This window comes from Hemibagrus wyckioides, linkage group LG12 (assembly GCF_019097595.1).
Source record: "Hemibagrus wyckioides isolate EC202008001 linkage group LG12, SWU_Hwy_1.0, whole genome shotgun sequence".
Classification (NCBI taxonomy): Eukaryota; Metazoa; Chordata; class Actinopteri; order Siluriformes; family Bagridae; genus Hemibagrus; species Hemibagrus wyckioides.
Window position 1 is genome coordinate 9,773,929 of NC_080721.1, and position 27,585 is coordinate 9,801,513.

At 39.1% G+C, this 27,585-nt stretch overlaps 1 protein-coding gene across 1 annotated transcript; it reads left to right on the plus strand.

Annotated features, from left to right (window-relative positions):
* Window positions 1-859: 859 nt before the first annotated feature.
* On the plus strand, window positions 860-26,110 carry sacm1la (SAC1 like phosphatidylinositide phosphatase a). The gene is made up of 20 exons (XM_058404921.1): window positions 860-981; window positions 3,839-3,936; window positions 4,842-4,916; window positions 6,868-6,995; window positions 7,511-7,660; window positions 11,161-11,220; window positions 14,727-14,760; window positions 14,865-14,966; window positions 15,046-15,131; window positions 16,175-16,261; window positions 19,790-19,858; window positions 19,974-20,053; window positions 20,540-20,638; window positions 20,726-20,864; window positions 21,070-21,139; window positions 21,314-21,386; window positions 22,833-22,926; window positions 23,042-23,134; window positions 23,273-23,330; window positions 23,429-26,110. Exons 1-20 carry the CDS (start codon window positions 953-955, stop codon window positions 23,563-23,565), a joined length of 1,761 nt encoding a protein of 586 aa, XP_058260904.1. The 5' UTR covers window positions 860-952; the 3' UTR covers window positions 23,566-26,110.
* The last annotated feature ends 1,475 nt before the right edge of the window (window positions 26,111-27,585 follow it).

The window sequence follows — 27,585 nt, forward strand, 5'->3', positions numbered from 1 at the left end:
TAAAAACATGTATGTGGACTGGCTAAACTAAACCGCCCCCGTATGTGTGTGTGTGTGTGGGGGTGTGTGTGTGAGTGAGCAGAATGGCATCCCATCTAGGGTGTATTCTGGTTTTACCTCAGAAAAGACTTTTCATTCAAGATGACTGATGCAGTCTGGGCAGCATGGTGGCTTAGTGGTTAGCCTCACAGCAAGAAGGTCCTGGTTTCAAATCACAGGTTTTCTGTGTGGAGTTTGCATGTTCTCCCCGTGCCTGCGTGGGTTTCCTCCCCCAGTACAAAAACATGTACATTTGGTTGATTGGTAATTCTAAACTGCCCATAGGAGTGAGTGTGTGTGGTTGTCTGTCTATATGTGTGGCCCTGTGATGGACTGGTGACCTGTCCAGGGTGTACCCCTCCCTTTCGCCCAATGTGTGCTGGGATAGGCTCCAGCAGATCCCCATGACCCTAATTAGGAATAAAGTGGGTATAGATAATGGATGGATGGATGAATATCTAAAAGAATAAAATGTGTGTATTAAACACGCTCATTTTAACATCCTATAATTCAATCATACTAATATTTTAGACACTGAATCTTTCTAGAGAGCAGACGTGTGTGTGTGTGTGTGTGAACAGTACGGCATACCATCCAGGGTTTATTCTGAGTTTACACTAATATTTCAGACACTTAATCATCAGAAGTGTGTGTGTGTTTGTGTGTGTGTGTGTGTGTGTGTGTGTGTGAACAGAACGGCATCCCATCCAGGGTGTATTCTGGTTTAACCTCAGGAAAGTCTTTTTTATTTAGGATTTTTTATTCACTTAATCATTCTAGAGAGCAGAAGGTGTGTGTGTGTGTGTGTGTGTGTGTGTGGAAACAGGGAGGGGAAAATAAGGACAAACACAACGCTCCCGTGTGACGTCACGCCGCGCGTCACGGGAAGTCAGTGTAAACCCAGGAAGTAAAGATGGCGACTGCCTACGAGAGGTTTAACCTGTAAGTTGCGATGTATTTATTACTTCTAAAGTCCGATCGTCTGTCTAAATTGTCTGCAGTCATTCATTTCCTACTTGTTCGGTGTTATATTTCTCTACCAGAACTGTTTCGGTGTGTTTATTCCGCTTTAAAGCAGGCGCTGTGTTCCAGGTCCCTGAGCTACAGCTGAGCCATTCAAAGTCACTGGCTGTTTCTTTAACACCTCTAATATCAGGGAAATGCAGCAGTTAGAGCTTTGTGAGCCTTAATAACCACTTCATTACTCTCTGGTGATTGTTTGCGTGGCTTTTTGTTGTTCTGTAGATGAGGATCTGAATGCTGAGCTCAGATGAAATGCTGTAGTGCCTGAATGTGGATTAAAAGCTCCAGCAATCCAGTGTGAATGAGCTTTAAAAGCCTCTTCCATTTATTTCAATTATTTCTAAAACATACTTTACGTCTGTTTTTGTTATGAGAGACCGGGCGATAAGCGTCTAAATGTGCTGCAGTGTTATACATTTTAAATGAAGGGACTTGGGTGTGTCCTGTTATGATAATAAACTACAGCAGGTTCATGTGACAAACCCTGAAGTTCTTTATTTTCCAAATGTTTATTCATCTTATATGAAGATCCTGTTTGGTAAAAATGTCTGTTTTATTCTAATATAATTCAACGACGGAGCACAGGATTCACAGATGCTGTTGATAAAGATAAGATAAACCTTTATTCGTCCAACAGCTGGGAAATTTCCATGTTACAGCAGCAAGAAAAGAAGAATAATGTGCAAATATGAAGCAGAAATCTATATCAATAAGCAGGGGTGGGTTAGTGGTTAGCACTGTTGCTTCACAGCAAGAAGGTCCTGGGTTCGAACAGGCAGGGGCCTTTCTGTGTGGAGTTTGCATGCTCTCTCCATGTACATTAGGTTGATTGGTGATGTCTGTCTATATGTGTGGCCCTGTGATGGACTGGTGACCTGTACAGGGTGTACGCCCAGTGTGTGCTGGGATAGGCTCCAGCAGATCCTAATTAGGAATAAAGCGGGTATAGACAATGGATGGATATAAATACAGAAGAAAAATAAAAAAACAATAATAATAATTGCACATCTTAGTTGAAGAACATCACAAATAGTGTGTATTATGATGACAGGTTATAACACAATATAAAAATCACTATAGAAAACTATCAGTACTAACAAAGTGTATAATGGCAAATAGATATGTCTTTAGGCGTGTTTTTGTTTCACTCTGCAACAGGTTTATCAAAACTTGACATTCAGTGCATGTGTAAAAGCGTAAAGCACATGCAACTAGCAAACATCCCTGAAGGATATAAGGTTTATGCGTTTCAAAACATTTCTAGAACGTTCTGGAGACGTTTACGCAAAATTGGTTCACGTCTGTTGTCACTGCAACAGAACACAAACATTTTGCAAAAACTGTAGTGTGCCAGAAATGACTGTTACTGTCTGATACTGGAGACTCCTTCCAGAAAACAAAACATTTATACAGACTTTGTTGTGTGAGTAGTTGCTATAGAAGAACTGAGGGCATGAAGCCTATATTATCTCCACACATACATTGCAGTACAGTGGAATTCTTTTCTTCGCATATCCCAGCTGAGGAAGTTGGGGTCAGAGTGCAGGGGCAGCTATGATCCAGCACCCCTGGAGCAGAGAGGGTTAAGGGCCTTGTTCAATTGCCCAACAGTGGAGCTTGGTGGTGTTGATCCTCCGATCAACAACCCAGACCCTTAACCACTTGCACAACCTCTGCCCCATATAGAAACAATAACGTGTTGTTTTAGAATAAATGCACTGATCTAAACCAGACAGAATTCCTATCAGTTCTGCTATTCTAGAAAATAAATCAACACCTCCTGACCTGATAGGGTTCGAGAATTCGTCAGTGCTGTGAGAGAAATCACTTTATTGTTCACCTTGAGACAATGCGAGCTTCTTATTACTTCTAATCTTTATTTAGACTCAATATGGAATGCGATATTGATCTCATATCCTGTCCTTATCAGGATCTTAAATTGCGTCAGAAAATGATTTTGAGCTCTTGAACAAGACAAACAGATCAACGCGGTCAGCTGAGCGTTTTAGTCCAGATAAAGTCGTTTTTTGTGATTTAGTATACCCTATACTCGCTTTAAACCTGTTGTTATTTGCAATTTATTTGCAATGCTGAAAACAGACTAGCTCCATGTCTGAGTGGCTCAGCATGTGGCTCGAGTCCAGGCCATGAACTGAATTTCCAAAAAGCAGCAAATGATTGGCTAGGTTTTTATGTTTGTGGGCTGATGTTCCATGCTTACTCTGCTGTTTGTGCTTCGCAGCATTTTTAAGTGCACTTCAAGTGTAATGCTCAGCAGTCTTACGAGGAGGGAAGCCTTCTTTACACACTGCACCAGAAACTGCAGTAAGCTTGAAGCTGCTGAATCAGTCGACATTTATATGTAAAAGTAAATACAGAAGCTATTTTGGTATTTCGAAGAGTTAAAAAAAAAAAAAAGGTCTAAGCTCTGAGCCTCTCAGCTTCCTGCCCTCTTAAAAACTTACAATTAGCGGAAGTTGATTCTGCAAGCTGCTTCTTTTTGAGCAAAGACTGAAATTTGACTCATGCAGATATCTAGATGCAAGGAAAATGAAAAGAAATTTCAGTTCTGCAAGCGCCGAGATGAACCTCCCTGATAGAAATTAGATTTGCACTGACGTTCTGCAGAAGCACGATCCCCCAAAAAACATAACCGGCTTCTAATACAAAGGAGAAATGCTTTGCTTATTAGGTTAGAGATTTATTTTACACCTGATCCTATTCCCATTTACACTTCACAAGCCAATATCTCCTCTCCCTCTCCGTTTCTGTACAGGCACGCCACCCCGGACAAGTTCTACATCGAGGCCTGTGATGACGGCGCTAACGACGTGCTGGTCATCGACAGAGCCTCCATGGAGATGACACTCACGGGTAAGAGCTGCTGACCGCTTCACAGGAAACGAGAAGAGGGAACTGAGGAAGTGAAAAGGATCTTGCTGATCTGTTCATGCACAGAAACCTGTACTGTGTACTAAGTACAAAAACAAACAATGAGAGAGAGAGAGAGAAAAAAAGAAAAGGGAGAGAGAAGGGGAGGGAGAAAGGACTGAAAAAAGAGAGAGAGAGAGAGAGAGAAAGGGAGAGAAAGAGACATAAAGGAAAGAAGAGAGAGATAGAGTGAGAGAAAAGAAGAGAAAGAGAGAGAAAGGGAGTAAGATAGAGTGTGAGAGAGGGAGGGAGAGAAAGGGAGAGAGAGAGAGAGAGAGAGAGAAGTGTGCAGGTTTTGGTAATAAAATGCTCTGATGCTTTTCCTGTGGTAAATGAAAATCTGTCACCTTTTAAATTATAGATTTTATATTAATTAAATTAAAATGAATTAATAGTAAATGAATGTAATTGTAGAATAATGTAAATGAATTTGAATTGTCTGTAGTGCCACCATGATGAATTCTCGATTCTGATTGGTTAGAAGGTGATGATGAATTTTCTAGAGCAAATCTCAGTCGTTCGAAATTAATTCATCCAAGAAAGTTGACATTTTACTTTAAATTTAAATATTTATAAATGGATTAAATTGAACAACGTATCATTTTCTCATTCGATAAATATTGTCTTTGTTGATAACTTGCTGTGGCGTTAGAGGAATAAAACACTGTCCTGGGAAAACTAATCACCTTTCCTGCTCTAGCAGTCCTGTAACTCTGCCTGTTGTTGATTGTTTTTCTATAACAGCACAACCCCCAAATGTCTCATGTTTACTTTGTCATGTTTTTACTCCAGCAAGGACTCATGATAGACGTTATTTTAATAAAGACGTCATTTTTCTATTGTTAAAGGTGTGATGAACATCCCGCCATCAGGAGTCACCAGACCCATCTGCGGCATCATGGGAACTGTTCGCCTCGTGGCTGGTAGGTTCAGTTTTTATTAAAACAGTGGAGTTTGCGAGCGTCTCAGAGGATCTGATGCTTTGCTTGTGATGGCTAGACCAGTGGATCAGAGCATCTCCAAAACTGCAGCTCTTGTGGGGTGTTCCCACAGTTGCTTTGCATTGCTGCAGTGGTCAGAATCTATTAAAAGTGGTCCAAGGAAGGAACAGTGGTGAACCGGCGACAGGGTCATGGGCGGCCAAGGCTCATTGAGGCTGCCTTGATGACTGAGGCTGCATGATGGGTCAGGGCTGTTTTGACAGCAAAAGGGGGACCAACATAATATTAGATTAGGCAGGTGGTCATAATGTTATGCCTGGTCACTATATATATATATATATATATATATATATATATATATATATATATATATATATATATATATATATATATATATATATGTGTGTGTGTGTTACAAATACTATTTATAATATTTACTTATTAGCATTTATTAAGTGATTTAAGAGCATCTTAAGAGGTTCTATAATATTTGGAGCCTATTTGTCTGAAAGAGAGATGTAGGGTTCCACTTGTACACAAACAAAAGAACTTTTAAAGCACTGTATGAAACATATGTTCTTATTCTCAATAAAAAATAATATTAACACCTTAACACTAAGCAGTTCACATGAAATGACACCATTGTCAACCACACTGGTGACTCATAGTATCTTGTCACACACACACACACACAAACATACGTGTCTTACTCTCTGTTAAACTGTAAAGTTAAATTGTTTGTCATTTTTTTGTTCAGATAAGGATCTTTGAAATATAATAGAACACACACACACACACACTCACACACACACACTTGAATTCCTCAACAGCTGATTACATAATAGATGGTGGTGTAACTAAACCTCTCAGGGGGTGGGGGAAGTTCTACTGTGTCTCCCCTGTCAATCACGGCGACATTAGCCAATCACAGGTGTCTCTGAGCTGGTGTATGTGGAAAAGGTCTTCCTCCAGACTGGCCAAGATGCATATGTCTGTCTTCATGTGTCTGAGAGATAAAACAAGCTTTAAGCTAGATTCACACACAGAGATTACTGGGCGTTTCCACTACTGGTTGCCATAGTGATAACATTTATCAGTGGATGGTGCAACTAGTGTTCCACTTTTGACAGCAAACTAGTTTAACTGCTGCTAAAATGAAACACTCTGGAGGGAGGTCTGGGGTTTGTGTGTAAAATCCAGCAGTGTTGATCTGCATCATATCATAAGAGATGGATACATTTACGGCATTTGGCAAAACCTCTTATCTAGAGCGACTTACATTTGTCTCATTTATTATACTTCTCAGCAATTGAAGGTTAAGGGCCTTGCTCTTGCTCTTGGGGGATGTGGTAGCTTAGTGGTTAAGGTGTTGGACTGCTGGTCAGCAAGGGTCCTTAACCCTCAATTGCTCAGCTATATAAAATGAGATAGAAATATAAACGGATAAGGGCAGACAGAAATCGAAAAAGAGAATTTATGGGGGATGTGGTAGCTTAGTGGTTAAGGTTAATTGGACCACTGATTGGAAGATTGTGAGCTCAAATCCCAATTTAGTGGTTAAAGTATTAAACCACAGATTGGAAGGTTGTGAGCTCAGGAAGCTTGTGAACCCAGGTCCACCACACGTCTATGAGCAAGGCCCTTAACTCTCAATTATATGGAATGAGATCAAAAATGTAAGTCACTCTGGATATGGGCGTCTGCCAAATGCTGTAAGTGTAATGCTCAGGGGCCAAACTTTTGGTGGTCCTGGGATTCAAACCCACATCCTTCAAATCATTAGACCAACACCTCAACCACTGAGCTACTACTTGCACACACAGAAGTCTCTGCTGTCATTAAATATCTTTGTTGCTGCGTGTAGCTGTATGTGTGAATGTAGCGTTAGACTTTACTTTTAGCTTGATGGTTAAATCTGAGTTTGTGTTTGCAGGCATGTACCTCATCGTCATCACCAGGAAGAAGAAAGTAGGTGACCTGTTTGGCCATGTGGTGTGGAAGGCCATGGAGTTCGACCTCATACCCTACAAGAAGACCATTTTACACCTTACAGAAACCCAGGTGAGCAGCACTGACACCTTCACTACTGAATAATTCACATACATGACTGAGTGTCTGACTGCTTCATAATCAGTCCTACACCGTGACCCAGCTGAAAGGGCCTCCTGCACTGGTTTCTGCAGCTCGTGAGGATGAAGATGATTCTGATATCTCATTATAGCCGGTGCATTACTTATTAATCGGAATTAATTCGGGGCTTTAGAGGAGCCATATTTTCTCCATCCAAACATGTAACAGACACAAATCTCCCTGTTATCCCAGATCAGTTCAGTATTCACTCAACCCCAGACACGCTTAATAATTTAGATCAGCTCCGAGCCAGGCGCTGGGAGCCGGGTGTAGCTAAAAGGTCATGGATTTTTATACAGCCTCCAGTTTAGTTTTATGATAACTTGATGTTTAAATCATCACACGCTGGCCTTGAAGTATTTTTAGTAGCTTCGTCCTGAAGCGTGCTCTTGTAAACGTGCAACAAAAAAAAGGCGAACTCCTGTGTGTGTGTGTGTGACAAACAGATGCAGGACAACAAGACGTTCCTGTCCATGATCAACAATGTCCTGAACACCGACGGCTTCTACTTCTGCACCGACTATGACCTGACCCACACACAGCAGCGCCTCGCCAACACCAGCCCCGACTTCCAGGAGATGAGCCTGCTCGAGAGAGTAAGACACACACACAAACACACACACACACACTGATACTGAGATAATGACAGCATTTTTTCCAGTTTAATGCTCTCATTAGTCTAATATCAGGGTTTACAGTGGCGACCTCATGCTAGATGATAATCTAATAATTCCGTAGATCTGAAAAGGTTCACAGCAGCATCTCCGAGGCGTCTTGTCATTACTGTAACTCTGACATGACCTGAAAACAGTGAGAATGAGGATTAGCTTGTCTCTCATTCATAATCAAAGAGTGTCACAGGAGAAGAGGTGTAGAAACACACACACACACACACACACTTTCTGTAACCCAGGTTGATGTATCTGAAGCATCTTAATGACATCATTGATCTGGACACATTTTTCTCTTCTATTAAAATGTGTGTGCATATCTCATTATCTTAATACACACACACACACGTAGATGTATCAAATTTTTTAATCTATTCATTAATTCTGGTTTTACTGTGGAATATCAGTGCCAATGGATTTATTAGAAAACGTTTTATAATATATTATAAAAAACAGCACAGTCCTCGTAATATTTACATGGCTGGTGTGTGTTATTTGGTTGGTGTGTGTGCTGAGGTGCAGCCTGCTCTGTGGTTGATGTTATCCAGCAGAAATCTTTATGCAGCCTTGCACAAAACCTCAAACACTTCTGTCTCAACACTATCTGATTAACTTTTTTTTCCCCTCAAACACTCCGGTTTTTCTCACCATCACACAGTGTTTATTTTTTTGTTTTCAGTGTAAAAAATTAATTTTGCAATATTGACACTATTTTAAATAGATGGACGTTGTTTTTTTATATATATATATATATATATATATATATATATATATATATATATATACATATATATATATATATATATATATATATATATATACACACACACACAGTATATATACGATATACTACATATGCTACATTTATGTATTTAGAAATGCATTATTTATTATTTTTGTCATTATTGTTTTTGTACATTTTTCATTTTCTCATTATAATTTACTACAATTAAAAAATAATTAATAATATAAAAAAATATATATTATATTAATTTATTGCTCTTATTATTTAGCAAGATTTAGCTCGTATTAATAAATAAATAAACAAAAAAAACATTATTTATGAAATTATATTTCTAATTATAATTATTTTTCATTCATTTATGATGAAATAATAATTATATTAGTTATATTTGGACGCTGGGTCTCTGATGAGATCCCTGAGCTCGATTTACTCCCTGTGCAGAGTTTCACGGAGTTTTCCTGTCTTCACATGGGTCTCCCACTTAGATTAGAGTCAGATCAGCGGCACATGCTGACTCAGATGCAGATGCCGGAAAAAAACCTTTTGCATCCTCCATCCTCCATTCACCATGAAGCTATAACGGAGCTTCCATGCTGCACGCTCTCAGTTTCAGATTCAGTGACTTCATCTCAGCCGCAGGAGGTTTATACTGCTCTGAGTTTGTTGCACTGAATTATTAAAGCTGTTGTGTAGCTTTATAACACACTGATGCTGGAAATGTCATCTGTGTGTAACTGTTAAAAAATAATCTCTGGATTTTTAACAATGCAGCAGAAAAGTATTTGCCGTATGTCGAGTTCGAACCCCAACAATACTGCAGCCAGCTGTGTCCAGGGACTCTCTCTCTCTCTCGCTCTCTCTCTCAGTCTCTTTCTCTCTCTCTCTGTCTGTCTGTCTGTCTTTCTCTGTCTCTCTCGCTCACACTGTCTATCTATCTGTCTCTCTGTCTGTCTTTTTCTCTCTTTTCTTTTTTTCTCTGTCTGTCTAACCTACTCCCTTTGTCTCTCTCACTCTCACTCTGTCTGTCTCTCTATCTCTGCCTCTCTCTGTCTTTTCTCTCTCTGTCTCTCTCTCTCACACTCTGTCTGTCTCTCTCTCTCTCTCTCTCTCTCTCTCTCTCTCTCTCGCTCCCTGTGTCTCTTTCTCTCTTTTCTTTCTCTGTATGTTTATCTGTCTCTCTGTCTGTCTGTCTGTCTGTGTCTGTAGGTCTGTCTCTCTCTCTCTCTCGCTCCCTGTGTCTCTTTCTCTCTTTTCTTTCTCTGTATGTTTATCTGTCTCTCTGTCTGTCTGTCCTGCTCCCTTTGTCCCTCTTGCACTCTCTCTCTGTGTCTCTTTCTCTCTTTTCTTTCTCTGTATATTTATCTCTCTCTCTCTCTCTCTCTGTCTGTCTGTCTGTCTGTCTGTGTCTGTAGGTCTGTCTCTCTCTCTCTCTCTCTCTGTGTCTGTCTCTCTATCTCTGCCTCTCTCTGTCTTGTCTCTCTCTGTCTCTCTCTCTCACACTCTCTGTCTGTCTCTCTCTCTCTCTCTCTCTCTCGCTCCCTGTGTCTCTTTCTCTCTTTTCTTTCTCTGTATGTTTATCTGTCTCTCTCTGTCTGTCTGTCCTGCTCCCTTTGTCCCTCTCGCTCTCTCTCTCTCTGTCTCTTTCTCTCTTTTCTTTCTCTGTATATTTATCTGTCTGTCTCTGTCTGTCTGTCTGTGTCTGTAGGTCTGTCTGTCTGTCTGTGTCTGTAGGTCTGTCTGTCTGCCTCTCTCTCTCTCTCTCTCTCTCTCTCTCTTGCTATACATTGCTATAACAAAACTGTTACCCTCAGAGGGCAATAAAGTCTCTCTCTCTCTCTCTCTCTCTCTCTCTCTCTCTGCTCATGTATGAGGAAGAGGGCTGATAGCTCTTTCCTTCTGAGTATGTTATGCTGCCCAACAGACTTTTTTAAAAAAAATAATATGCATTTTTTTGGTTTCACATTCCTCACGCGAATCATGTCTTAACCTTCACCCTCATAGACTGGTAGCTGTGCTGGTGCTGGGAACCGGCTGGTTACTGAATTGTGGAGAAAGTGGAGGAAAATGAACAAATGATTAGTATCTGCATCCCATAATCCACACCTCAGTCTCAGCTTCCGCAGGATCGGCGCCGGAAAGGATGAATCTTTATTAAAAATTAGACACCAGATAATAGATACAGCTGTTAATGAATAAATAAACAAATTAGAAATAAATGGAACGATGAGTCAACGATATTATCTCTTGGTAAAAGCGAGTGAGTTTGTTTATTTTTGGATGCTACATTAGAATCTGTAGCTCTTGTCATTATACGCTGTATGACAGTGGTTCATTAGCAGGAAGAGGATGGAAGTGTGTGCGGTTATCAGGTGGTGTATTGTCTCATCGAAGTGTAGGGGTGCGTGTGTGTGTGTGTGGTTAGTTAACATTATTAGTCTTGGCACAACATCTACATAACTTTCACAATCTCTTATTCTTCCTCACTATCTACCACTATCTAGCTCTCTTTTTTTCCCCCCTTTCTCTTTCACTCTACTTCTCATTTTTATTTTACACATCCTGAGATCACACCCCAGACTTTTTCAGAGTTTCGGAGCGTTATCGGGAGTGATCCGTTACCTCTCTGTTATTACACCATGCCCAGGAAATGTCTTCACTCTTCTGTTTGTTCTTTACGCAGGCTGATCAGAGGTTTGTGTGGAACGGAAATCTGTTGAGAGACTTCGCTGCACAGCCTGAGGTACCGGGTCACAGCTCACACATTACCCAACTCTTACTGGATAATTAGGCAGGTGCTGATAGATGTAATGGATGGGTGATAGGTGTGGATGAAACATCCGGCATGTTTCTTGCGCAATGAAAATTCTAGCAAAATAATATGGGAATCCATTTAAAAAAAATCGGAAAAGGTGTGTATAATTAGTTCAAGACTCAATGATGTAATGTTTTAAATTTGTTGTCATTAAATTTATCCAAAGTTTCTGTACCAGGAATGAAGCTCTAAAAATAGTTAAATAATTCCCTTTTCATGAAATGTCCTTAACATTTGACCAGAAAACTACTGAAAACTGAAAAATCAGAGCTTGAGTAGTACTAATATTTGATGTCTATAAAAGAACAAACAATTAAACATGGAAAAAGAGGAAAAATAAACCGTTTTTTTTTTTACAAACTGTTGAAAAGTATAGTTTTATGTATGTAGTTACTAAGAGAGAAAAGTTCACAACTTTTGATTTCTGCAATATTTTCTTTTTAATTTTTATATTTAATTGTTTTGTGTAATTAACATTTTAATATCGATCGCCTGATATAATTAAACATTTTGCTTCTGTTTGTATATACACGGCTCAAAAAACTAAAAGGAACACTTTGAAAACACACCAGATCTCAATGGGGGGAAAAAATATCATGCTGGATATCTATACTGGTATGGACTGGGTAATGTGTTAGGAACGAAAGGATGCCACATGGTTTGAAGGAAATGAAAATGATTGACCTGCAGAGGGCTGAATTCAAAAGTGAAAAAGGCTAGTCCATTTTGCTGAAATTTCATTGCAGCAACTCTAAATGGTACTCAGTAATGTGTATGGCCCCCACGTGCTTGTATGCATGCCTGCATGGTGTCCAGGATTATTTCCTCCCAGACCTGGACCAGGGCATCACTGAGCTCGTGGACAGTCTGAGGTGCAACCTGGCAGCGTCGGATGGACCAAAACATAATGTCCTAGAGGTGTTCTGTTGGATTTAAGTCAGGTGAGCGTAGGGGCCATTTAATGGTATCAGTTCCTGCATCCTCCAGGAACTGCCTGTTTTCTCTCACCACATGAGGCCGGGCATTGTCGTGCACCAGGAGGAACCCAGAACCCACTGCACCAGCGTAGGGTCTGATAATGGGTCCAAAGATTTCATCCCGATGCCTAATGCCAGTCAGGGTGCCATTGTCTAGCCTGTAGAGGTCTGTGCATCCCTCCATGGATATGTCTCCCTCGACTATCACTGACCCACCACCAAACCGGTCATGCTGAATGATGTTACAGGCAACATTATGTTCTCCACGGCTTCTCCAGACCCTTTCACATCTGTCATACGTGCTCAGGGTGAACCTGCTCTCTGTGAAAAGCACAGGGCGCCAGTGGCAATTCTGGTGTTCAGTGGCAAATGCCAATCAAGCTCCACGGTGCCAGGCAGTGAGCACAGGGCCCACTAGAGGACATTGGGCCCTCAGGCCACCCTCATGAAGTCTCTTTCTGATTGTTTGGTCAGAGACATTCACACCAGTGGCCTGCTGGAGGTCATTTTGTAGGGCTCTGGCAGTGTTCCTCCTTGCACAAAGTAGCAGATACCAGTCCTGCTGATGGGTTAAGGACCTTCTACAGCCCTGTCCGGCTCTCCTAGAGTAACTGCCTGTCTCCTGGAATCTCCTCCATGCTCTTGAGACTGTGCTGGGAGACACAGCAAACCTTCTGGCAGTGGCACATATTGATGCATCCTGGAGGAGTTAGACCGCCTGAGCAACCTCTGTAGGGTCCAGGTATCGCCTCATGTTACCAGTAGTGACCCTGACCCTAGCCAAATGCAAAACTAGTGAAAAACCAACACCAAAGCAGCTTAAACTGATTAACGACCCCCTCTGCTACTTAACTGACCAGATCAATATCCCAGGAGTTTAACTGACTTGATGCTATACTCTGATTAAAAAGTGTTCCTTTAATTTTTTTGAGCAGTATATATATTTATATATATATATATACTGTATATATTGGCCAGGAGGTGTTGATCGTATTTAGACCTTTATATTACCACATTATTGTTTCTATAGCAACAACTAATTCCTGGACTTGTAAAGTAAATGCTATACAGAAACAAATCAAGTCTCGAGTATCAGCGCTTCATAACAAGGAGAGAGTTAAAGCTGTAAATTTCCATTTTCACACAGAACGGTTTCAGAAAGTACAGAGAGCTTTGCGGTTTCTCAGTCAGGTGAATTGCTGAAGGAGAGAAAAGAGATGTGGTGAGAGTTGACAGGAACTAACTTGTTTCATGGACATTCCACAACACTGATTTTAAATGTAAATGGATAAAGTGTCATGCTGCTTCACGTCCTCGATTATTTCTGTGTGATGGCACCATTCCTTCACGAAGCTTTAGTTCTACAGACCAGCATCCTTATGCTGCGTTCCATGTACATTACATTTACACTGATTCAATTAGCATCGATGCTTTTAGCCAAAAGCAGGTTACAAATGAGGAAGAGGAAGCAAAAGCGGTATATCGAGCAGAGGACAATACGAGAAGTGCTAAGATATAAAGATTTTTAATTGAATAGAGGTGTGTGGGGGTTTTTTGGGACGATTTAGGGGTTAGTTAAGTGTTCAGAGAAGAGCTGGAGCATCAGAGGTTTTTCTGAAGATAGTGACAGATTCTGCTCTCTGGTTTGAGGTCAGTCAGATTGAAGGATCTGGAAAAGGGACCTCATGCCCTCTGAGTCTGATCACATGATGAGGGAGAGAACATATTCCTCATGGAGAATACGAGCTCTTATACCTGAGCCTCAAGGCCTTGAGTTTGAGGTGCAGCTCCAAAGCCGGGGAAAGCATAGGAGCTTGGTTTGGATTATACGCGCATTCTCACCTCCTTCATACGTGGTTAAAAATAATTTAATTGACGGCTTGCAGAAGCAAAGACGAACGAGAAGTTGTTGTAAATGAACCATAAAACGTAAGCTAAACCAAAAAAACTTGTTCAAAACACAGTAGAAGGCGAGTGTGGTCAAAAAAGTGTGTTTCACTTCACTCACCATTTCCTATCAACCGCCATACGTCATATAGCCTTTACCCCCTGACCACATGCCTAACATGGTGCACATCGGGCATACAAAGACAAAAATATAATAATAATAATAATAATAATAATAATAATAATAATAATAATAATAATAATAATAAATAAAACTTCTTATAATAAAATTAATTATTATATAATTTTTTTACAAAATAAAATGTAAATATAATAATTACAATATAAATAATAACAATATAAAATGTTCATCCAAATCCATCTATCCATCACCTCTAAATACCAATTATATCTATAATTATTAATTTAATACATAATAGTAGAAATGGCTGTAACAGACAGATGTGACCATTTTTAAGAAACCACGACATGTTTACATTTAATACACAAGATTGTCAGCTTTCTAACCACTGTGATGTTGATCTGTGTTCATTTCTGTGTTTTTCTCAGCTCCACAAGTTCACCTTTCCCGTCATCCACGGCTGTATCCTTTCTTTGCCGAAACCATCATTTTTCATATCTCTAAGACTCCCGTGTGTGTGATCGTACCATGTGTAAGTCGTGTCTAGCCTTAACGCTGCTCCCCAGTTATTGTGATGAAGCCATGCTGCATTAACGGCAAGATATTCGAATGGATCCTAATCTCCCGGAGGAGCTGCTTCCGAGCCGGCGTCCGATACTACGTCCGAGGTAAGGCGGCGTTTACGAGACACAGGTTATTGTGCGTGGCTTTGATATGTGTACATCACCGTGTACTCTTCTGTTTTAGGGATCGACTCGGAAGGACACGCCGCTAACTTTGTTGAAACGGAACAGATAGTGCAGTATAATAACAGCAGAGCCTCCTTTGTGCAGGTCAGTAAAGCGGCGGTTATTAGCAGGACGTTAAACAGAGCAACATCAGTGGGGTTTTATTCAGGAGCTGTTAGTCGGACTGACCGATGAGTAAGGCGACAGCTGAGGTCCGACACGGTCAATGGATCTTAGAAAAGGTTTTTAGAAAATGAAGGATGACTGTAGCGACACGAATTTGGCTCCTAAAGATCTGTTTTAATTATTGAAACTTTAATGAGATGCCTGAGGAAACAACCAGGAATCTCTAATGAGTTCATTTGTGCTACCAAAAACTTTAATGATTTTTAAAGGCACTTCTTGAACCCTTCTAATCATCCACATGGATCTGTTGTTACGGGGAAAATATTAATGCTTAACGTTAAACCGAACGTTCTCGAATTCTCAGATCTGATTGGTCGATTCTGAAGTTGACCAGCTGCAGGACAAATCACAGGTTTCTGTTATTATGGTGTTGTCTTTAAGAGTAACTGCGTACACAGAGACCTGCATGCTGATCAACTGCTAATAAACTGATTTAATAAGTGGAGGGAGAGAGAGACAGACAGACAGAATTAGAGAGAAAGAGAATGAGAGAGAAAGAGAGTGTGTGTAAGGGCTTGAGTGAGAGTGTGAAAGAAAGAGTGTAAGCAAGTGTGTGTGAGAGAGAGAGAGACAGAGTGACAGAGTGTGTGAGTCAGAGTGTGTGAGTGTGTGTGTGTGTGTGCTGGTGTGTGTAGTGAGTGTGTGTGTAGTGAGAGTGTGTGTGAGAGAGTGTGTATGTGTGCGTGTATGTATGTGTGTGTGAAAGAGATACTTTATTGCCCTCTGAGGGTAATAGTTTAGTTATAGCACTGTAATAAACATCAGAATTTAACAGGACACACAGCACACACACTCAAGGCCCGTACAGAGAAAATGAATTAAGAATAAAACACAACAAATGTAAGTATATTAAATGTAGTGCAGGGGATGTTATTAGAAGACGTCCATGAGAAGCAGAATGTGTGTGTGTGTGTGTGTAAATCTTTTGACATCTTTTCGTCTTTCACCATCTCATGTAACAGACTCGAGGCTCCATGCCTTTCTTCTGGTCTCAGAGACCCAACCTGAAGTACAAGCCCAAGCCGCAGATCAGCAGCACCACCAATCACGTGAGGCCTCTTATTTATTTATTCATTCATTCATTCATTCATTCATTCATTCATTCATTCATTCATTCTCATTTTCACATGCCAAGAACATCTCTGTCTGTGATTTAATTGTCACATGGGCTGTAAGAGAGAGAGAGGAGAACATGCTTCCTTCTCCTTCCATGTTCCAGTGTGTTGTAGATCAGGGTTTCCCGATTTTCTCTTTCAAAAAAAATAAATACAAATTCAGGCTTAACTAAATAATTTACAAAGGAGGAAAGTGGCTCTAAAAATATAAAAGCTTTACTCACATTGTTTATTTTCCAACTAGTTAAAATAAAAAATATAAACAGTCAGTCATTTAATGAATTTTATTCAGGCCACAAAAATTCTTTCCAATATAATAAAAAAAATTAATTACTAAATTCTTCTTTCTAATTTTATTTAAAAAAAAATAAATAAATATATATATATATATATATATATATATATATATATATATATATATATATATATATATATATATATATATATATATATTTATTTATTTATTTATATATATATATATATATATATATATAAATAAATTTATTTATTTATATATATATATATATATATATATATATATATATATATATTTATTTATATATATATATATATATATATATATATATAAATAAATAAATTTATTTATATATATATATATATATATATTTATTTATTTATTTATATATATATATATATATATATATATATATATATATATATATATATATATATATATATATATATATATATATATATATATATATATATATATATATATATTATAATTAAAAATTCTAACTAAATCTTATTTGGGCCACAAACATTATTACCAATTTTAGTTAATTCCGTATTTATTTATTTGTTTATTTAAATTGGAAAAACATATAGTGGCCTAAGTAAGCTTCTGATTTAAATAAGATCTTTGGTTGTTCCTTGATGGTGTCGAACCTTGCATCCTGCACTAAGATCATGTTAAAACTGTAATGAATTCAGAAATCATGCTGATGCTCAGACCCGGTCACACAGTTGCACTTGTACACAGGTAAAGAAAGGAAATGATTTCTAATCTCACTCTCCGGTGTCCCCCAGAGGAGGATGAGGTTCATCACAAGGTTTCTTCCTCATATCATCTCAGGAGGGTTTTTTTTTCACTACTATCATTTTAAGCTTGCTCTCGGAGCTGCACTTTTCTGTGTGTTGCACAAACCAGCACAATCTTAGTTCCGGTTCTAAGCCCAGATCAAAAAATAGGAGTCGGGAAGAGCATCTGGATTAAAACCTGTCTCATATCTAATACACTATATTGCCAAAAGTTTAGGGACACTGCTCCAAATCATTGAATTCAGGTGTTGTTTTTCAGGGGTTGAGCTTGGACCCTTAGTTCCAGTGAAATGAACTCTTAATGCTTCAGCTTCATACCAAGACATTTTGGATAATTTCATGCTCCCAACTTTGTGGGAACAGTTTGGGGATGACCCCTTCCTGTTCCAACATGACTGCACACCAGTGAAACACAAAGCAAGGTCCATAAAGACATGGATGAGTGAGTTTGGTGTGGAGGAACTTGACAGAGTCCTGACCTCAACCCGATAGAACACCTTTGGGATGAATTAGAGCGGAGACTGCGACTGTCCAACATCAGTGCCTGACCTCCCAAATGCACTTCTAGAGGAATGGTCAAAAATTCCCATAAACACACTCCTAAACCTTGTGGAAAGCCTTCCCAGAAGAATTGAAGCTGTTATAGCTGCAAAGGGCAGGACAACGCCATATTACATTCATGTGCATGTAAAGGCAGACGTCCCGAAACTTTTTTTTATGTCAATATAGTGTATGTGGTTTGCTGTAACAGGAGCAGAAGAAAGAAGAACAACAATAAATTAACACTGGAATTCGAACTCGAATGTGAATTTGAAGAATGAAGAATTGATTAATTTTTTTCTCTGTGAAATTTCCTGTGCTTAATTTTTGCTTTCTTTTTAATTAAGTCAGTGTTAATGGAGCGACTGTTAATGATTCAAGTTAACAGCCCATTTGGACTCGAATGAACTTTATTCATTACCAGTCGCTCCATTAACACTGACTGGATTTCTTTAAATCATAATTAAGCACAGGAAGTTCAAGAATAAACAGCTGAGTGTATAAATATCAGGTAAATAGCATGAAGATGAAGTGTCAGTGGTTCAGTGGCTAGGTTTCCCCTCGTTGCTCTATTTTAAGCTCAAACAGTGGCTGTTTCACTGACATAATTTATCAGGAAAACCAACAACTATTCTTTAAAATCTGTCTACGTCACCCATCTACGCCCTCAGGTTCTCATGGTGTTTTTATTTCCTGACCTAACCTTCCTCATTTCGGCTCTTATCACTTCATGACCTCATGTTGTTCCCTGAACCTCTTTATTCAGCTGCAAAATGTTTATTTATACTTTAGTTTACCGAAGTTGTGGATTTGGCTTTTAGTAGTGACTGAAAAGTTCCCAGGATGCATCCTACTAAAGATTAACTCGAGTGGAGAGGATTTACTACAGAGCAACATGACGAAAATAAACCATCGTAATGAAATATTCTATTTTATCCCTCGGCTCTCGTTCTGATTGGTCGATTAGTTGTCGGTAACGGCACAGCCTGATGTTGTGTAAATGTAAATGACAAAGGTGTGTGTGTGCCATAACTTTATTATTACATGAGTTAATGCACATCAGACTGAAACAATATAGTGATATGATGCTTGTTGTCGTAAAACTCCGTACACAGAAAAGAGGAAAATTTACTTCTGCTTTCTCAGTAACTTGACCAACTGTAGGATTTTTTTTTTTGTCTTATTAACTAAAAAAACAGGGAAAAAAAACCTGAGGGAACAACTTCTTTACTTAGAGTTGCTATAACAATTAAAAACAGGAATGAGTTTGGTTTTATGAATATCCCACAACATTAAACACGACTATAAATAAATCAAATATTAATATTCAATTATTTATTTTAAAAAAATCTTTAAATTAAAATGAACAATTTTATTTATTTATGTAAAATATTTATTTATTTATAGTTTATTTAATTAATTATTTAATTGAATATTTTTATTTTATTATTTATTTATTTATTTGCTGTGGTTTAAGAGCACTAAAACACTTCATGATGGAAAATAATCATCTTCACTGTAGTAAAAATAATTCTGCATCATCATCATCATCATCATCATCATCATCACACCAAACCCGTTGATTCAATTTTATTTTTTAAATCCTCTAAACTATTTCTCATGTCCAGATGGATGAATAAATTTCATTAAGATACCACAAACACGTCACGGAGCTCACACGTTACTAAAAGCTGACTCGTGATGTGTGTACTGGTCAGAGGAATGCTTTAAACCTGAGCTCAGATCCACAGCGCCATCTGCTGGATGTGAAGTTACTCACGCTGCTCTAGATCACGTCTTTATCTGTGAACCTGTCTCAGCTAAGAAACACTCTTTAACAGATAGTTTTATCTCCTGCAGCTCGATGGATTCCAGAGACATTTTGACTCTCAGGTTCTCATTTACGGGAAGCAAGTGATTCTGAATCTGGTAATTTTTTTTATAGCATTTATTTAACAGCAAATAGTTGTTTGTTTAAGGTTTAACAGATCTTATTATTATTATTATTATTATTATTATTATTATTATTATTATTATTCTCTAGGTCAATCAGAAGGGTTCAGAGCTGCCTCTTGAGCAGGCGTTTGCCAAATTGGCGAATAACATGGATAATGGGACCATTAAGTAAGAATACAGCTCTCTCTCTCTCTCTCTCTCTCTCTCTCTCTCTCTCTCTCTTAATCCCCCAATTCCAAGTCTGTCTGTCTGTCTGTCTGTCTGTCTCTCTCCTCTCTACCCCCCTCACTCCCTCTAACTGCCTGTCTCTTTCTCTCTTTCACTCTCTTTCGCTCAATTAACTCTCTCTCTCTCTATCCCCCCAATCCCCCCACACCCTCTCTCTCTCTATCCCCCAATCCTCTCACTCTCTCTCTTCTTCTATCCCCAATCCCCCCCTCTCACTCCCTCTATTTGTCTCTCTATCTATCTATCTATCTATCTATCTATCTATCTATCTATCTATCTATCTATCTATCTATCTATCTATCTATCTGTCTGTCTGTCTGTCTGTCTCTCTCTCTGTAATAACTCTGCTAGTGTTATTACTCTGCAGTCTGTAATAATTCTGCTAGTGTCAATCGCTCTGGATTGATTATCTTTCCCTCACTGAAGGTACATAGCCTTTGATTTCCATAAGGAGTGCAGTAAGATGAGATGGCATCGCCTGCAGATCTTGGTGGACGCCGTGGCTGAGATGCAGGATGAATTCGGGTAGATTTCTGATCTCTGTTTTATTCACATCATGTCTCGTTTTAATCTGTGCATTAAAGCAGTTTAACGGAAGCCTCGCCTCTGCAGGTACTTCATGCTGAACTCGGACGGGAAGGTGGTGGTGGAGCAGAGTGGAACATTCCGCAGTAACTGCATGGACTGCCTGGATCGTACCAACGTGATTCAGAGTCTTTTGGCCCGGCGTTCCCTGCAGAGCCAGCTTCAGGTCAGAGAAGTGCCGTGTTACAGTGCAGTTGGGCGTGACTAAAATATTCATATACACACATATCTACATATACGTACACACACACACAAAATACATTTATATTTTTAAAATTAAATAAGTGATGGTTGTAATGTAAACATGAATAATAAAATGACTGCATTAGATACTCCTGTTATTAGATTCTGATGAATTTATTTTGTTTTAGAGGATGGGAGTCCTTAATGCCGGCCAGAAGATTGAAGAGCAAGCTAACTTTGAGAAGACCTACAAGAATGGTGTTTACACATTTCTTCCTTCTTTTCCTGTTTTAATAATCCAATAATGTTGCAAGTAAATCAGTGACGTTCTTCATAATAATATAATCTGTTGTCTAATCCACACCGTGTGCCGGACAAGGCCGTATTATACCTGATTTTAATTCATCTGTGCTGTTGTTCTTTGTCTTTTAGCCTGGGCTGATAACGCTAACGCATGTGCTAAACAGTACGCTGGCACTGGAGCGCTAAAGACCGACTTCACCAGGTGTGTATAGGGGCTCTGTCAGGAAGAAACCACTTAGGGTTGTGCTTTTTTAGGAGAATAATCAGTGAGAAGGTGGTTCGATGCTGGCTGACGTGAAGTAGAGTTACTGTTGCCACCCTGAAGTTGATGATTTTCTAATAACAGCATTCCTGAGGCGTTTTATTCCTCTTATACAACACAGATGAAACGTTTGTGCTTATTAAAAGACAACATGTCATGCCAGGCAACAGAAATATGAAATATAAAGTATAAATAAATATGTAAATATTTCATATAGATAGAAATATGTTGTTGCACAATATCGGACATAGGATTTGCATATATTGAGAGGGTAAACATTTAAATGTAAACATGTCAAATAATATAGAATATAAAGTGCAGCAGATTGTAAACATACTGAGTAATACACTGATCAGGCATAACATTATGACCACTGAGAGATTTTGTCCTCAAAGTTGATGTGTTAGAAGCAGTTAAAATGGGCAAGCGTAAGGATTTCAGCGAGTTTGACAAGGGCCAAATTGTGATGGCTAGACCACTGGATCAGAACATCTCCAAAACTGCAGCTCTTGTGGGGTGTTCCCGGTCTGCAGTGGTCAGTATCTATCAAAAGTGGTCCAAGGAAGGAACAGTGGTGAACCGGCGACAGGGTCATGGACGGCCAAGGCTCATTGATGCACGTGGGGTGTGAAGGCTGGCCCGTGTGATCCGATCCAACAGACGAGCTACTGTTGCTCAGATTGCTGAAGAAGTTAATGCTGGTTCTGATAGAAAGGTGTCAGAATACACTGTGCAGGACGGGTCAGGGCTGTTTTGGCAGCAAAAGGAGGACCAACACAATATTAGGCAGGTGGTCATAATGTTATGCCTGGTCTGTGTATATGAATAGACACATACTGAGGTGTACAGAAAATGTAATTTTTTAAGTTTTGTGTATAAAAATGCTGGATCAGATTGTTACAATCCTATGCATTTAGTTCCTATATGGTGCTGCAGTAGAAGCTGTTCTTAAATCTATTCTTTCGTGAAGTGATGGACCTGAATCGTTTGCTAGACGGCAGCTGTTTAAATAAGTGATGTCCAGGGTGAGAAGGGTCCTTTAGGATGTTTGCTGGCCTTTTAATATGCACTGAAAACTAAAAATGTGCTGAAACTGGACAAAACAACATGCTAAATCCATTACTTTTAATCATCATATGTCTTTATTAGTATTGAGTGATAAAATCTTTTGAATCTGTTTACTATTATGTAGGACATCGGCTGAACAAGTCGCTGTAAATACCATAATCAGTTCTTTAGCATTATAATGTAATCAATGATGATCATGGTCGCAGTCGTAATCATGGTCACTTTCTGACCAATCAGACTGAAGAATTCAGAATAAGTGAGAGAAACGTACACTTCTTCTCTTTATTAATTTTTCACTCTATTTATTTTTTGTCTCAGGACCGGGAAAAGGACTCACTGGGGTTTGCTGATGGATGGCTGGAATTCTATGATTCGTTATTACAAGAACAACTTCTCAGACGGCTTCAGACAGGTAAAGCGCGACTGATTTGTCTTTCAGTGCCGTGTTGTTTCATGATGAGGATGAGGATGAGGAATGGGTTGAATGCATGGTGTTAATCCTGTGATGTGTTTGTGCTCCATGTTAGGACTCCATCGACCTCTTCCTCGGCAACTATTCAGTGGATGAATCGGAGAGTCTGACACCACTCCAAGTGCAGAAAGACTGGAAATTCCTCACGGTCATTATTTTTATTCCATGTTACATTGACATTATGGAAACCTCGTGCGTTTCCGAATAAAATGCCGGTGCAGATGTTGAATTTAAGTGCATTAAAGCTGTGATTATGACCGAGGGCTTATTTTTCTCGCTCCTATAGTTACCCGTCATCATGCTGGTGGCCTTCTCCATGTGCATCCTGTGCCTGTTTATGGCTGGTAAGAAAAAAATAGCGCTTAAATTTTTTATTTACTTCAGTCAAGGATGCTTGAGAATGTGGAAGGATGTCTGACATTATCACGTCTCTCGCTCTCAGGTGAAGCCTGGACAGAGACCATTGCCTACGTGGTGTTCTGGGGCACAGCCTGCGCTCTCACAGCTGCGGTCATCCTCTTTAACGGGAAGGACTTTGTCGACGCACCCAAGCTGGTCCAGAAAGAAAAGATGGACTGAACATAGCCCTGTTCACCTTTTCTCCCCCTCCGTCTTCTTCTTCTTCTTCTTCTTCTTCTTCTTCTTCTTCTTCTTCTTCTTCTTCTTCTTCTTCTTCTTCTTCTTCTTCTTCTTCTTCTTCTTCTTCTTCTTCTTCTTCTTCTTCTTCTTCTTCTTCTTCTTCTTCTCCTTCTTCTTCTTCTTCTTCTTCCTCATCATCATTCTGGAGTCTGTACTGATCTGCTCTTGTCCTGTATGTGCAGTCTGTCTCTTTTTATTACAGATGTAACCTCATGAAACACTTGGGACAGGGTCCAATGATATATTTACACTCGATGCTTCAGGTGCAGTTGCGTTAAAGGTCCAAAAAAAATCTCCCGAGTCCACTGACGTCAAATTTGTGACACCTTTTACGTGTCTGTGTTACTATTTCAACTAAATCATCAAATCATATCGAAATTAAATCAAATATGAATTTGAAAAATGCGCCAAATTGTATGTGAACCGGATTTATTTCTTTAGAACAGTATAGAACCGTAATTTCTAGTAATATACACCATGTCCCATGAGTCCAGCACCATAGAATAAAATTAAATAAATTAATAAATACTTAATATGTCCGTCATTTTCTTAGTTCACAGATTCCTATGAGTATGAATTATCTGGATGTCTGTTCTCTTGAACAGCTACGTCAAGGTCTATGTCTAAAAATATAAACCTCTATATGAACCCTATGGTGCTGAACTAATGGGAGAGCCTGTATATTGAAAAATAATATCAACACAGTCGGTATTATTCTGATATAAATCCAGTGGACTCGGATGTTTTACACAGCACAAGATCTTCGGTGGACCGTTTTGTTGTAGCTCACACATTTACTGAGCAATATCGTTGTTACCAAAGTTGCGTTGGTTCTTTCTAGACGTGTAAAGTTGTCAAACATCCATTCCAACTAGATGCACTGTGCAATCGAGGAAGGTCTAGTACATACGCTGTCTGAAACAAAGGAACTAGAGTGACGCCATCGAGGATGCACTCAACAGCCACTTTATTTAGAACAGCTGTATCCCCTGCTCATTATGTGCCAGATGTGTAGGCTCAGATTTCTGTTCATAGCTCTTCCTCATGTCACCTTCTGCTGCTGTAGCTCATCCTCCTTAATGTTTTGCCGTGCTTGAGTTGCTTTTCAGCTCACCACGGTTGTGATGATTTGAGTTGCTGTAACCTTCCAGTCAGCTCAGACCAGACTGAATATCTCTCTCTCCTTATTAAGACGTTTCTACCTGCTGCTGCTCACTGGAGTGTTTTTTTTTCCCCCCCATCATCGGGACCAAGCTGTATAAACTCTAAAGACTACTGTGTGCAGCAGATTCTGATGAACTCTGGCAAGTTATTCTAATCTTTGACATGAACCATTTTGTTTTGTTCTGCCACCTCGTGAACGAGCAGAGATAGTAGGGTTCCTAATAAAGTGGCCAGTGAGAGTATGCTTCGAGGAGACGTATAACAACGAGAGTACCTTTATTTCTGAAAGCCGATGCTAACGATGTACAATACTCCATAACGCTCATCACTTACACATCTGTCCCCTTTCACCTCCCACCCCCCCTTTTTCCCTCTCCTGACCTCTCCTTAACATCTTATTCAGTGCTTTGTTTATAGTTTATCCTTTTTGTTCAGGGCATAAGAGTACAAAAGGTAGATACAAAATGTTGAGTTAGTTAGGTTAAGTCGAGTAAGCTTGTCGGGTCCTCTCAGCACTTTACCGATGATTTCCGTTCCTGGAACACAACACTAAGAGATTTATGAAGCGTGAGCACGTTCCCTAATAACGGCTGCAGTGTTATTCTTCGATTTTATAGGCAGAGTAGCGAGGGTGATGGTGATATTTTATAACGTTCCAATTCTTTTCTGCTTTATTTCACTTCCTATTTAATGATTTGGGGAAATTTTGCGGCTCGTCTCGAATCGTTTTATTTTTTCTTTTCTTTTCGTAAGGGCACTGAAAACGAATGTATGCGTGTTCTGTGAAGTCTAGATTGTTTAGGATTATCAAATTTAACGTGGCGTAATTGATGAAAGGATTTCAGACTCACTGATTGGTTATATTGCAAAGCACACACACACACATGCACAAGTAGTACTTCGGTTTTCAGTGCATTTCAACACTCGATATTCCCGGCTAGAAAAACCTTTCAGCACAAGCTCGTGAGTAATCCTGATCGTTTCGTTTGATCTGTAATTTGTAAATTGTACATTGGTATAATGAAGACATCAGTTATAAATAGGACATTGTAATTATATGCTGTAATGTATGGTTTACAGTTATAGAATTAGCATCGAATCACTCAGAACCGATCGCACACTGTTACAAATGACTCTGTAGTTTTATCCTGGACTCCGCGACACGGATACGACATTCCCGCTCTGATGATTAGGGATGTACTGTAACACGATGTTGTTGTTTTTTTTTGTTCTGAAAATGTACTCTTGATTCATTCCGAGAGGTTACATATGCCTCACTTATTAACTTTGTAATAAAATGTCTGATTGCTGTGTGAGTGCAGAGATGCTCGTTGTCATGATTCCCACATAAACATTCCCATTTAGCGCATTACCCTGAGCTTTAGAATGATTTGCTGGCTTCAACACGTTGACAGAGTCTTTTAAACGAGGAGTGTTTTGTCATAAAATGGACACTGCATGTGTGTATATTTACTGACCACTTTATTCGGTACACCTGATCGGTCATACGGTTATCCGATCAGCCAGTCGTGTGACCGGCGACTCGGATTCCTGTTCTTCCCGACAGGAGCGAAATCCGATCTAGCTCATCCGCCTCAAGGTTTGACTTAAAGGCAGCTACTGAGAAAGTCTTTAAAATTTTGATGCTGTTACCGTGTCTCATTCCTCTCATTCCAAATGAAAACAAAAGTAGGGGTTTTGTAGGAGGGGGTGAATACTTGTGCAATTAGAACTTTTACACTTTTAATTTGGAAATAAATTTGCAAACAATAATGATTTCTTCCACTACAATATTACAAGCCATTTTGAGTAGATTTGCAATTTTGAGTGGATTTTATTTTATTATTATTTTATTTTTTTATTTATTATAAAGAAAATTGTTTTATATTATTTATATTTTTAAAAATAAAATTGGCTATTTAGAGTAGATGTTAGTTATTTATTTATTTATTTATTTATTTATTATTTTTTCTTCGTATCAAGACCAGGTGACATTTTCCCTGTCTAGTTTGGATGCCTACTGTCCCCTCAGACTACTTGCTGTAGTTTTTGAGTTGCTTTTCTGCTGACTACGGTTGTAAACAGTGATTATTTGAGTTACTATAACCTTTCTGTCAGCTCAGACCAGTTTGGTCGTTCTACTCCGATCTCTTTCACCACCAAGGTGCTTCTGTCTGCGCCTCTGCTGCTCAAAATCAGAGGAGATGAACAGTCTCTGAAATACTCAAAGCAGCCCATCAGACACCAACAAACATTTAGTGGTCAAATTCACTGAGATCAGATTTTCATCAGATCTCATTCTAATCATTTAAGTAAATCTTTACTGAAGCTCCCGAGCTGTTTCTGCATGAGTTTATTTATGGTGCTGCTGCCACCTGATTGGCTGAAGGCATAATTGCATGAGCGAATAGATATATACTTGATCCTAATAAAGTGACCAGTGAATGCATAATTTATATATAGAATAAAAGACTTAGGGTTATGTGCCTGTAGGAAAATAATGGTGTGATCGGTTATCACATTGGAATTTCCAGTGATTATAATCCAAAAACGTATTTTCCAGCACATTGTAATGTGTTTTATTCCTCTTACACCACAGCAATTGAGCTTTTGGTCATTATTTATTTAATGACCGCTGATGTATACAGTTATAATTACTATGTACTAGAGTTCACTAAGTAACTGTGAGAGATTTTCCCCAAACATTTCAAGATTGCACACACAATCTGCTGTTCCACTGAAATATAGACCCAGCTGCTGCACAGATGGTCCATCTGTAATCCATTACCATTGACG